We start from the raw sequence: 13,699 nt of genomic DNA, 5'->3' as shown, positions 1-13,699 counted from the left end.
AAATAAAATAAAATAAAATAAAATAAAATAAAATAAAATAAAATAAAATAAAATAAAAATAAAGGGTCAGTCAACAGACACAGAGTTAATAGACTCCACATAAACAGTAAATAAGCATTTTAAAAGAATATTCAGTCCTGTTATTAGAAAAAGGCGAAAAGATTTATTCGACCTGAAGAGAAACCAGAATATCGATCCTGTTATTAGTAACATTATTTCCTTATTAAGTGGTATTAATTAGCTACTATATTAGGATGACTAAGCATATCATCTCAAATACTCACTATGACCTAAGGAAATACAAATGAAAACTATGATGTACTCTGTTGTACACACTGAAGTGGTAAAACTAAAGAAAAGGTATGAACTCTAATTCTGACAAGGCTTCACAGCAACAGGCAAACAAGACAAGCTCATTTCTGTTTGACAGGGTAAAGTGATTCAATCCTTTTTTTGGAAAGCAATACTACAAAGCATCACATCATTTAAAACTTCACAAAATAACCTCAATCCTGGGACTTTTTTTCCTAAAGAGGATACATATAAATGTGCACTCATACCACACCCAAACACATACATTTACAAAGATTTTTACTAAAGTAATTTACAAGGAGGAAAATAGAAACAAATGTCCACTTAAAAGGAGAATGACTAAGCCAAAATGTATAAACTTGGTAGAGATTTCAACCTTACATAAAATAGCATACATATTATACTTTCTTACCTCTTATTTGAAGGTTCAGACTCAAGAAATTTGTGTCACTTTACAAATATTTTTTAAATAGTTAGAATATGATGCAAATCTGACTCAATTCTATAGAGTTTTATTAAGACTTACATTTAAAAGCTTTACAATGGGCTAAACTGTTCCATAATCTCTTACTATACATACTTAGCCTTGAACCCAGCTAGCAATTAAAAATATACTATTAATCAAAAAAGGATCAGGCAAGAGTGCGTAGATGGACCAGAATCATCTAATCAACTGTTGCTAGAAACATGCAACTTTCCAGTATTAAAGGGATTTCCAACAGGGGGACCCCAAGGATTTTAGAAGATACTATACTCAAAAGTGAGCTAGCAGTATAATCTTCACACAAAAAGTTCATTTATTAGACAAAAAACAACAACAACAACAACAACAGTACTCAAGTCAAGTAAAATCCACCGATACCCAATACTTCCAAACCAAAAGGGAAAAAACAGACAAAAGACAAAAAGAGGAAGGGGCATGGGTTGTCACAAATATTTTTAAAGACAGGAATCCATCCATTCATTCGAACAAAATTTTTACTGGGTCTCATTTAAATCTTGCAAGTTCTCCCTACCCCAATGGAAGAGAGAAAGGAACAGATTCATTACAATAGAGGTACTGGGTGAGTCATACTGTATTTTAAAAAATTTAATTGGTAGAAAGACCGTCCAAAGGTGTGGGTCCTAAGCTTTTCTTATACAATTGAAACATAACATTTCTGAAGTAGATCAGGTGCATTGCTATGACATGAATCGATTTCCAGGAGCAGATGTTCCAAGAATTCTTAGGGATATCAATAAAGGCAACTGTTTTCTAGAGAAGTGAAAAATGTCTACCTACAAATCACCTAGCAATCCCTGACTGCACATAAAGCACTCTGACTCACAACTGAGTCCCATATGGCCATTATCAGGCTTTTACCATTAAATACTACTCCTTACTAATCTTATGTATTTTCTTGTCTTTACTGCTAACCCCTGAAGTGTGCAAAATTCTACATTGCCTCTCTCTTTAATTCTAAAGTCTGTAAGGTCAGGGATGTCTTCTTAATACCTTATAAGCTGCTCTGCACAGAGTGAGCTTGAGTTCTAAAATAATATAAACAGACATCATTCATCCTTATCTTTAGAAATATCAGTACATGCACAATGGGAAAACATGATTAATGTGAAATGGTTTCCCAGAAACTACTAGCTAGAGCTCAGTAAATCTTAGTATAACACCAAGTAAAATAATTTTTAAGAAATGGTAAATTAGAGGGACGCCTGAGTGGCTCAGTCACTTAAGCATCTGATTTTTGATTTTGGCTTAGTTCATGATCTCATGGTTCATGAGCTGGGCCCCACATCAGGCTCTGTATGGAGCCTGCTTGGGATTCTCTCTCTCTCCCAATCTCTCTGCCCCTCTCCTGTTTGTTCTATCTCAAAATAAATAAACTTAAAAAAAAAAAAAAAGAGAGAGACAGAGAAAAGAATAGTAAATTAGAAGAGTATGTGTAAAAAAAAAAAAGTTCTTTATCTTTCAAAATGTCTGTATTATTATATTACTTTTGAATATATTCAGGCTCAGCTGAACATCTGACTCTTGATTTTGGCTCAGGTCATGATCCCAGGGTCGTGGGATTCAAGCCCCGCATCAGGCTTGATGATGAGCACAGAGCCTGCTTAAGATTCTCTCTCTCTGCCCCTCTCCTTCACACGCTTGTGCTCTCACTGTCTCTAAAAATTAAAAAAAAAAAAAAAAGTAAGTGCACTATGCTCCAAAAGTTTATGATCTACTCTGTATGCATACAGAATATAAAAGCAGTTATGAAACCAGTTAATGACAACATTATTAACATTATCACCCAAGTAGGTTCAAAACCTCAGCCATCATTATGTTCTCTCATCTCCTTCATCCTTCAAATGTAATGAGTTAACAAATTCTATCAATTCTTTGCTTCTCAAATAAGCCCTTTTTCATTCACACTACAACCACTCTATTTCACACAGAGTGCTCAAGATGATAAAAATGAGTAAATATAAAATTTTCTTACTTTTAATTGCTTAATAAAAGATAATTAATCATTTAAAGTAAAAACAGTAATAATGTATTGTAGGACTTCTAATGGAGAAGCAAAATATTTGACAATGATAGCACAAAGGATGAAAGGCAGGGAACGGAAGATTCTAAAATGAAATATTAGACAACACAGACAGAACATATCCATCACTGCAGGAAGTTCTCTGGGACAGCACTGCTTGAGTGCAACCACTAACAGCACAGTAAAAAGAGAGATAACTAAAAACTAATAGTGGAGATAAAACGGAATCATAAAAAAAAAAAAAAAACCTCAAAAGATAGAAGAGAAAAACATAGGCTGGAAGTCAACTATGAGCTGATATCAAGTCCTGAAATCTATCCGACAACTGAAAGAAAAATGTGTACCTCTGGTCAAGAAATTTCATTTCTAAGAATTCATCCTACAGATAAACTCATATATACATAAGTACACGAAGTATAAACAAGAATATTCAACATAGTAAACCATTTAACAGCAAAATATTGCAAATGATCTAACTGTTCAAACAAAAGCCTGATAAAATAATGTCTGGTACATAATAAACCTATATGCACAGTAACATATCTATATATTTGTATATGCACAGAATAATTCTGGAATAATATAAAAGAAACAGCTACCTGGATTTCTCTGAGAATAATGAACTTAAAGTAGGGGGAAGACTTTTTATTGTATTTTCTTTTATCATTTATAATTTTTATCATGTGTATATATTATCTGCAGAGAAAGAAAGGATGGAAGGAGGGAATGAATACATGCTGGTAGGTAGACTATAGCATACAACTACAAAATCAGCTCTTTGAGAGCAAGAACTCCAAAAAAATATTAAAAATTAACTAGTTAATAAAGAAGAATGGTCAATTTAAAATGTCATGTAGAAATTGTGGGGAATAAACCACAGGTTATTTCACCTCCACTGCATGCAAACCTTTAACAGAAAGAGTATCAAAGACTTCCTATAATACGGGAGAAGTAAAAAGGTATAACCCATAAAGGACAACAGACAGGAAAAGAGACAACAGTAGGAAAGATGTTTCAACAAAGTTTTGAAAGCAAATGTTTGTGGTAAATTAGCTGCAGTCTAATTATAAGCTCAACCCAAGGTTTCTTGATCTGGCTGGTAGAAGTTCTAAATGTCTGTGCAAAAAAAAAGTGCCTTGCCATTCAAAGGAAAGCAATGAATAATTTGCTGCATTTTCATCTTCTTATATGAATAAACAAACTTTTTCTTGTTTAACAAGCATCAAAAGCAAGGAAAGAAGTGTTTCATTTCATCTGAAAATGAAATGTGAGTGTGCTCATTTCAAGTTCAACTACAAATTGAGTTTTATTTGTACAGCAAAATAAAAACACCCAAGTAAATGTTTTGCCTTAAAGAGATAAATTTTGTTTTTATTTTTGAAACATCACTTTTTTAAGTATAAGTCTACATAAAAGATACCAAGAAACAAACATATATAATTCTGCATAACTTATATTTGAGACAGATCATGTTACTCAGAATTTTTTCAAACTATTATGCAAATTGTCTCAAACTAAATTTTTTTCATATTATCTTGGCTTATGGTTTCCATAGCTTTATTATACAACTTTGTCAATAAATTTCCATATTGTAAAAAACTAACTTTACTAACTTTATTTAAATTAAATCTACTGAGGGGTGCCTGAGTGGCTCAGTCAGTTAAGCGTCTGACTCTTGATTTCAGCTCAGGTCATGGGCTCGCAGTTCATTGTAGGATCAAGCCCCACACTGGGCTCTGTGCTGCCAGCGCAGAGCCCACTTGAGATTCTCTCCCTCTCTCTCTCCCTATCAAAATAAACATTTATCAAAAAAATAAATCTACTAAATCTACCTTTAGAAAAATTAATCTCATTGGTTTAGCCCAATTATTTAATCAAAATGTGTTGTGGTTGCCTTATGAGTTTTGAAAATGTATGCATAGTAAAGAGACTGGGGCGTCCAGCTGGCTTAGTCAGTGGAGTATGCTACTCTTGATCTCTAGGTCATGAGTTCAAGCCCCACATTAGGTATAGAGCATAAGGAACAGGAGGGAAGGGAAAGGGAAGGGAAGGGAAAGGGAAGGGAAGGGGAAGGGGAAGGGGAAGGGGAAGGGGAAGGGAAAGGAAAGGAAAGGAAAGGAAAGGAAAGGAAAGGAAAGGAAAGGAAAGGAAAGGAAAGGAAAGGAAGAGAAGAAAAAAGAGGCTAAGCTTAACTATGTTTTTTCCCAAGAAGAGGTAGAGGGGAAAATTACACAAAATGAATAAGCTTATAATACGCTGGCCAAGTAGATCCACAGACAAATCAATCTGTACTCAGAAGATCACTGATTACCACCACACCACTATATCTCAACTTACTGATCATGAAAAGCAGAGGTTTCTTGAGAAATGAAAAATTATTCCAAGGGTTTCTCCAGAGCGAAAAGACTGGGAAAAACTGCTCTAGAGAGATTAACTAGGCAGGCTCTGGACTTGAAGACACCAGACATATCCTCAGGCATGATACTGTAGGACTCTCCCCTGGGAAAGCTGGCAGAAAAACCCTACATTAGAGAGTCCTTGCATCATCATTCTCCTTTAAGATCCTCCAGTCTACCAGCCTAACCTAGTCAGAAAGAACACCTGATCAGCATTTTTATCTCTTATTTAAATATTAATAGAAAACGAATGACAGTTTCAACTTGACAAAGCTCAAGACAAAAGGAGCTCTGAAGATAATGCAGAGGGCAAAAAAAAATAACAACTTTGATGGTATTTATACCTTTTATAAACGTTTTTAGAAAATCCTGACAAGACAAGGACTAATAAGACAGCAAGGTAAGTTCTCTTGAAAAATGAAAATATAATGACCAGGATTTAAAAATCAATTGAAAAGACAGAAGATAAAACAAATCTGCTCGAAAGAAGAACAAAAAGGTACAGAGATGGAAACTAGCAGAAATTTAAAAAGTATTAGCTCAATTCAAGAGGTCCCATATAGCAGGGGTTCCAAAAAGATTTTAAAAAAAGATAACAGAAAGGAGAAATGATAGAAAAAATTTCCCAGAAACAAAGACTACCAAGAGTTGAAAGTGACTGTCTCTAGGAGGCAGGAAGTAGGAGTGGAGACAGATGTGTCAGGAAAACATTTTATTTCATTATAAGTTCAGTGTTATTTTTCTTTTTAAAGATCTGTTAAGTAATCTCTACACCCAACACGGGGCTTGAACTCACAACCCTGAAATCAAGAGTCGCACCCTCTACCAGCTAAACTAGCCAGGTGCCCCCAGTGCTCTTTGATATTTTTAATTACATACATGTACTTTAATAAAAACAAAATTTAAATTTAAGAATACAGTACTAAGACAAACATGCTATTTTTTTCTTCAAGTAGTTTGGAAATGGAAGTAGCTGACTTTCTCAACTTCCTTCCCTTCTACTGCTTCCTTCCCTTCTATTGCTAAGTTATCTATCATTTTAACCCACCCTTACCACCTTCCCATCCTCAGAGAAAGAAGTGTCCTTAGTTGTTTCTGAGATTTCCAGACTCTACCATGTTTTGGATCCCACTGCCTCTCACATTTTCCATGACCTTGCTCCATCTACGACTTCCATTTTCTCTTACACTTGCAGTCTCATTCTCCTAATAAATCCCCTCCCCACACCTATGAAACATGCTTAAGTTTTTCCTATCCTATAAATAAATGAACCTTAGCTCAACTTTGCATCCTGTTTTGTCACTTTCCTTCCTTTCAGTGATATAAGAGTAACCTGCACTTCTTAGGAGTAATTTATAATCCTTACCTCTACTTTCTCACCCACCACTTTAATCCAACTTGTGTACCCCGGAAACTACTCTCTCTCAGAGATCATCAACTGATGGAAATACCAAATTCAAAAGCCTATTCTCCAAGGTCAGCCTACTTGCTCTCTTGGCAGAATCTGAAAATCTTTATCATCCCCTCCTTGAAATCCAACCTTTCTTTTGGCTTTCTCAACACTATTCCACCATTTCTCCTCCTTCCACACAATCAGGCTTCTTCACTGGCTTTTCTTTCTACCCTTAAAATGCTTGTTTTCTCCCAGAGTTCTATCCTCAGCATTCTCCCCATCATCTTATCCATTCTAATCATTTCACATATTGCCCACATGTAAATGCCTAGCCTGAAGTACATGTTAAATGAATGTTTACTGAAATCAATGAGTCCCAATTTCTTGCCCCCAATTCAAACTGGACCCCTGAGTTCTAAAACTGTATTTTCCAGTCTAGGGAATTACCTGGATTTCCTGAGAGTACAAACTAAACAGGTCTAAAACACTGTTCATTTTCTTTTCCCATATTTGCATTCCCTACTGTGTTGCTTATCACAATTGGTATCATCAACCAAACCTATTACTCTCAACTGCCCCTTTCTCAATCTCTATGTCCAACAGGTTACCAAATCAAAGTCTCTTCACTCTCTTTTTTCCTTGCCATTCCCACTGCCACTGCACCTAAATTCACGTGTTCTATGCCTTAGTGAGTTATTATCCTACAGTTTCTCTCATCTCAAATTTGTGCTCTACTCATTGTAAGTAATTATAAACTCTGGGTTGCCTGTGTGGCTCAGTTGGTTGAGCATCTGACTTTTGATATCGGTTCAGGTCATGATCTCAGGGTTGTGGGATCAAGCCCCACAGGGGGCTCCACACTGAGCATGGAGCCTGCTTAAGATTCTGTCTCTCTCGGGGCACCTGGGTGGCTCAGTTCGTTAAGCACCTGACTTTGGCTCAGGTCACAACCTCGCAGTTCGTAAGTTTGAGCCCTGCGTTGGGCTCTGTGTTGATAGCTGAGGGCCTGGAGCCTGCTTCGGATTCTGTGTCTCCTTCTCTCTCTGCCCCTTCCCAGTTCATGCTCTGTCTCTCTCTCTCTCTCTCTCAAAAATAAGAAAACATTTAAAAAAAAATTTTTTTTAAGATTCCTTCTCTCCCACTCTACCCCTCTCCCTTGCTCACAATCTAAAAAAATAAAAATAAATTATAAGTAATTATAGACTCTACACATTCTAAGAAGGTAAATACTACCACTACTAACAAATTAACCTTGAATGTCTAAACCCTTGGATGATGAGGAATGTAAAGATGATATGAAAACAGCTAATACTAAGAGATTTCTATACCCATGCAGAGATTATAAGCATTTTATCCTTCTAATAATCCTCTACTGCAAACACTATTATCTAGTATACCCTTTTTAAAGGTGAAGTGAATTTACTTAAAATTAAACAAGTTGTAATGCCAACATTTGAATCCTGGAAATCTGCCTCCAGAGCTTTTAACCATGGAATACATTCTAATTCATATATTCTCTTCAAGGCTTTTCTGAAAACTTACCTTTCTACTTTGTTTTCTACTGTTCCCTCTTTTCTCCTACATCCAATACTCTACACTTTAAGACTGTAAGTCTGAATATCCTATATATATTTTCACACCTTTATGATCCAAATATAAAGTTCTGTTTTTCCCCTTCCAAGCCAAATCAAAAGCCATCTCCTCTGGCTGAACTTCTATACCCATTCCCTACAGAACTACTCACTTCTCTATGAGCCCAGAGCACTCATCATATTATATGCTTTTGTACATGTCTTACATAGCTGGTTTGTGAGTCTCTGGAGTTCCCTGTGTCTTCTACATCTTTGTACTGCAGTTACTAAGAGTAGTTCAATCACAGCTTACAGAACTGAATTAAATATAACTTCTGCTAACCAAGATACTGAACTAATAGTAAGACTCCACTTTGCCTCATCTCCAACTGTAAAATACAGACATAAAAACCAAAAGGATTCCCCTGATGAAGCTAGCATCAATCTCCCAAATGTTAGAGAAACACTGAGTTCTTAAAGCTGTGTACTTCACAAAGTACTAGAAAGCAGAAGTCTAAGATGCCACAAATATGAAGTCCTGGTAACCTACCTCCAGATTACTAGTCCAGAGAAGCCCACTTCTTGTTTCTGCTCTTGCCAGTCTCCTACCCTAATAAACAACCAAATTCATACATAACATAATACATATCAAGTAAGGGAAAAATTAGCAAAAACACAACTTGCTATCTACATACCAGCCACACTGCAAAAGTACATACTGCAAAAATACATACTGTAATAACACTCTTTTCTGTAATGAGTTTTCAAACTATTTTTCTTTGGTGCTTCTAGTGACTGCTTTTCAAATACAGAGTAAAATCAAAATCAGAGGATGAGGGGCTTTCAAAGTCTGCATTATCAAGGACCCCAAGTAATTCTGATACAGACAAACCACAGACCATACTTGAGCTACAGTTCTGGATGTTCAAAGGCAATGTTCTCTCCAATTTGAAATTTCATACAACCACGAAAACTAAGCCTACACTGGCAATTTATGTTAAATCCACTAAAACTAGAAGCAAAACTAATATGATGTACAATAGCTAACTTTCATACTGAGGTACTATGCTGAGGATTTTTCAATTTCCTTTCATTTAATCTTTACCACCATATGAAGCAGATATGCTGATCATCACCTATTTTACAGATAAGAAAGTTAAGGATTAGGGGCACCTGGCTGGCTCAGTTGGTGGAGCATATGACTCTTGACCTCAGGGTTTTGAGTCTGAGCATTGGGTGTAGAGGTCACTTTAAAAAATTACAAAATCTGGGGCGCCTGGGTGGCTCAGTCAGTTAAGCATCCAACTTTGGCTCAGGTCACGATCTCACAGTTCATAGGTTCGAGCCCCACATCGGGCTCTGTGCTGACAGCTCAGAGCCTGGAGCCTGCTTCGGATTCTGTGTCTCCCTCGCTCTCTGCCCCTCCCCCTGGTCATGCTGTCTCTCAAAAATAAATAAATGTTAAAAATAACAATAAAAAAATATTTTTTTAAAAAGTAAGTTAAATGTTACAAAGTTATTCACTTCCCCATATCACATGCCTTCTAAGTGGTGGAATACAAATATTTAACCTAGACTGTCTATTCAAAGTCTATGCTCCAAATATGCCACCTCTCCATTTGTAATACACTCATCATTTTATCAAGACAAAAGGAGTAGGGGGCGCCTGGGTGGCTCAGTTGGTTAAGCATCCAACTTCGGCTCAGGTCATGATCTCACAGTTCATGGGTCTGAGCCACACACTGGGCTCTGTGCTGACAACTCAGAGCCTGCAGCCTGCCTTGCACACTCTCTCTCAAAGATAAATAAACATTAAAAAAATTTTTTTAAAAAGACAAAAGGAGAGAAAGCACAAAAACAAACCTCACCTCCTTCCTCATTTTGTCTACAGTTAACACTGTTGCCTGGTTACCTTCTCTAACTGAGATCAGTTCCTAATGGCAAGCCACTTTGCCATGGGGATGGCAGGCCCTGAAGGTGAGAAGTTTAAAATATGTCAGGGATAAGTGCTTGGTTTACCTTAATAGTAGTCACAAGAAAAAATTCTGGGTTAGCCAGTTACTACATCTAACCCTGGCAAAGTAGAGACTCCCCTCCAAAGATTCTAAGACCTTCAACTCAGAGGCTTTCAGATATTGGATCCCTAAACAAAGATTAAAGCATCCAGTTCATCTGATAGACACCTTGAAGTTGGCGGCCGTATCTAGATGATCCTTGGAATTTGAGTCATATGAGGTTTACGAACTACAGACCATTCCCTTCTACCAGTAAGGACTTCTACATTTCACTAAGGCTGCAAACTGGTGATAATTTCCCTTTAATCAAAGAGTCCCAGGGATCAAAAAGATTCTTTTTCCCCTCTTCTCTCTTTCCAGATTTAGTCTGAGAAAAATAGCAAATTATCTAGTTTGTGCTATTAAGACTTGAAATATAAAATTTCTGAAAGTCCTATCTGCATGAAAGTTCACTAGAGTGAAATGAGACATTTCAAGGAAAGAAGCTATCAGACATTCACTTCAGTAAAACTTAATGACCCACACTATTCCTTTCACACATAGTTGAACATACCATACTAGAAGAAAATGTTTTTTTTATTTTTTGGGAAGTTTTTTGGTGGGGGGACAGGGGAAGCTTTTGAGAAAGGTTACTTTTATAGCATGACTAGAATGACAGCCTAAGACAAGGGAGCTTTGGGAAACATGAAGAGTGGGCACATGAGACCAAGATCCGAGAAAATAAATCCTAAACAAAGAAGAAAAGACCACCTTTTCCACTCTTTGCCAATACTTAACTGGGCTCTCCTCAGGTTTCTGCTCTGCTTTAAGGGTCACATAGTTGAGAGGGCAGCCAGATTCTGTTATGAGATTGCAGTCACCACCCCCTTCTTCCCTTCCACTTGCCACACTATACCAGCTCCAGAAGGTTGAAGGTAAATTGAAGTAATTACGTTCACCAGATACCTCTAAGAGTTGCTTCAAAAACACATGTGATTTTAGTATGTTATATATATCCCAGATCCTGTCTTATACATCATGAACCTACCTCCTTGATATAATGTGAAAGACACGGTTTTGGAGTACCATCCAGCAAAATTCAAGTATCTTGTTACTTGCTACTTAATCTCTCTAAAACCTACTGTGAAAGTTAAAATGAGATCTTGTAGGTAAATTACCAACCATACAGTAGGAGCTCAGTAAAGTGATAACTATATTTCGAGGGGAAGGAGGATTCTAGTACCTTTAACAATGGAAGTTTAAAAAAAACACAACAATGCATTTTCAAACGGGTTTAAAACTATATTCTCATTCTAATTAGAAAACACTATTGATCATTTTTTAGGCCAATCTCTCCCAAAAATGTATCCACTATCTAAAATCTTTGATAAAATAAACAGTAAGAGTCATCCTACTCCCTGCATTTCTGAATGAACCCTTGAAGCCACTTAATCTGTTTTATTTGGTTGAGAAGTACTTCTGTACTAAATTTCCCAAAATTCACAGCAATTCTGCATGAAAGATTCTAAAGAAATTCCCCCAGACAAGGGAAAAACAAAGGTATATATCATCAGTATAACTGCATAAGCCAAAAACCATCCATTTGTTTTTTACACTAGATTCTAACAGAAAGACAACTGAATGACAAATTTTCTTTCCACTTTCATAATTTGAATCTTTTAAGTTACTCTTTATGAATGACTCCAGTGAAACCCAACAGTCCCATTCAGGACCTTTTCCAAAAAAGCTTGCAAGTACACAGAAAAACAACAGGGTTTTTTTTGTTTTGTTTTTTGTTGGGGGGGGGGGGGTTGTCCCTAAAATAATAAGAGAAAAACGTTGATCTGTTTTTTTTAAATAAATGGCTTTACATCTAAATAAAATCAGTATATCAGAAATACACCCGGACTCTAAGACAAAGCTTATAGAGTTTTCTTGCTACCCATGTATCAGGTCTAAGGAAATACTAACACGTTGCCAGTCTCACGTCTCTTCAGGGATCCAAATCTGCTATGCTAATGAATTCAGTCTTTACAATCTGAAACTGTTTTACAAAAGAAATACTTAGCAGCAGACATGTGCTATAGTAACATTAACCAGGTCACTAAAACAAAGCGGCAAACCACTCCTAGCCTCACCCCCAAGAAAGGGTTAGCAGTAACCAACGGGCGGCCAGAATCCCAGGTTTATCATTAACACGTATCAGCCCAAGCAGAAGGTTAGCAGCTGCACCTGCACTATCAGAGACCCGCGCAAGGTCGGCAGAGCAATGAATGAGACAAACAGGGAGCGGTGGAGAGGGCGCGGGGCTTGCCCGGGGAAGGCGGCACCGCACCACCCCGGCCCCGCCCCCCCGCCCCGCCCCCCGCCCCGCCCCCCGCTCGCCCGGGCTACGCTGTAGCGCCGCAATCCCCGCACGAAAGCGGCGCGCGCCCAGAACCCCTTCCTACTCCTTTCCCCTAGCCGCTCGGCTCCCAGCACGTACCTGCTTTGCAAACCGGGGCGCTTGGGCTCCTCCTCTCTGGGGAGCTACGGCTTTGCTCCGGGGACCTTCTCCGGTGCCGGACGCGGGCTGGGGGTGGGGCCGTGCTCACCTCGCCAGTCCACAGGTGGGTGGGCGAGGAGCTAGGAGACGAAACAGTGCCCAGCAGCGGCGGCGGGGGCTGCGGCCGTGGGGGGCTCCCGCGAGCCCCGGGCGCGGCGCCGCGCGTGGGGCTGGTTCCTCGCGTGGACGTTGCGGACGCGCCCGTCTGCGTAGCTACTGTGGGGCTGGTGCGCGCGGCCGCACTCCCGCCGCCGCGCGTGGGGCTAGTGCTGCGCGAGGCGGTGCGCGGGCCCCCGCCGCCGACGCCGCCTGAGGGGCCTGAGGCGCCACCACAGCAGCCGCCGTTGTTGCCGCCGCCGCCGCCGTTGCTCCGCGTGGGGCTGCCATGTTGCTGCTGCTGCTTCAGCTGGAACGGAACCGTCGCCCTCATGGGTTGCAGGCGGCTCCCGGCTCCCCCAGCCGTGGCGACCGCACCGCCCCCGAGGGAGCCGGCCGGCGTGGGGGACCCATTGCGCCTCACCCGCTGGGACATGGCCCCCCCCCTCCCCGGTGACTGGGCGAGACGGGGGGAGGTTTGTTGTTGTTGGGATGCAGGGGTTGGATTCTCGAGGCCGGAGGGAAGGTCCCCGCGACGGGTGGCGAGGCCGGAATCCGTGGAGCAGGGGGCGCCCGGGCCGCGGCCGGCAGCAACGAGGTGGTGCAGCAGCCGCCGCCGCCGCCGCTCCTCCTCATCAACAATAGTGTCTCCTCCGCTGCCCCCGCCCCCCGCTAACGCCCATTGGTGTAGCGTCAGCCGCGCTCGAGCCGCTCCACCGCGTCCATTGGCTGCGAGCAGCTCGGGTCCCGGGCCCCCAGGGCCTTAGAGAGCCGGGGTTTGCAATAAGACCGTCTGCTCTTTAAAGAGGAAGAGACCCCGCCCCCCGGGGGGAGGGGGAGCGGAGGAAACAGTCGGTGTGTATGTGT

At 39.9% G+C, this 13,699-nt stretch overlaps 1 protein-coding gene across 1 annotated transcript in view; it reads right to left on the bottom strand.

Moving 5' to 3' along the window:
* FAM117B (family with sequence similarity 117 member B) overlaps positions 1–13,479 on the bottom strand; it is a 107,363-nt gene extending 93,884 nt beyond the window's left edge. The window contains exon 1 of the mRNA XM_040475889.1: positions 12,677–13,479. Coding sequence (XP_040331823.1) covers positions 12,677–13,268 — 592 coding nt within the window. The 5' untranslated portion in view covers positions 13,269–13,479. The remainder of the gene's footprint in view (positions 1–12,676) is intronic.
* Between the last annotated feature and the right edge of the window lie 220 nt (positions 13,480–13,699).

The sequence above is a fragment of the Herpailurus yagouaroundi genome, unplaced genomic scaffold, assembly GCF_014898765.1.
Source record: "Herpailurus yagouaroundi ecotype Mexico unplaced genomic scaffold, PumYag 140, whole genome shotgun sequence".
NCBI classification, from domain to species: Eukaryota; Metazoa; Chordata; class Mammalia; order Carnivora; family Felidae; genus Herpailurus; species Herpailurus yagouaroundi.
The sequence above is the reverse complement of the archived record's forward strand: the minus strand, read 5'-3'. Positions and strand labels throughout refer to the sequence as shown.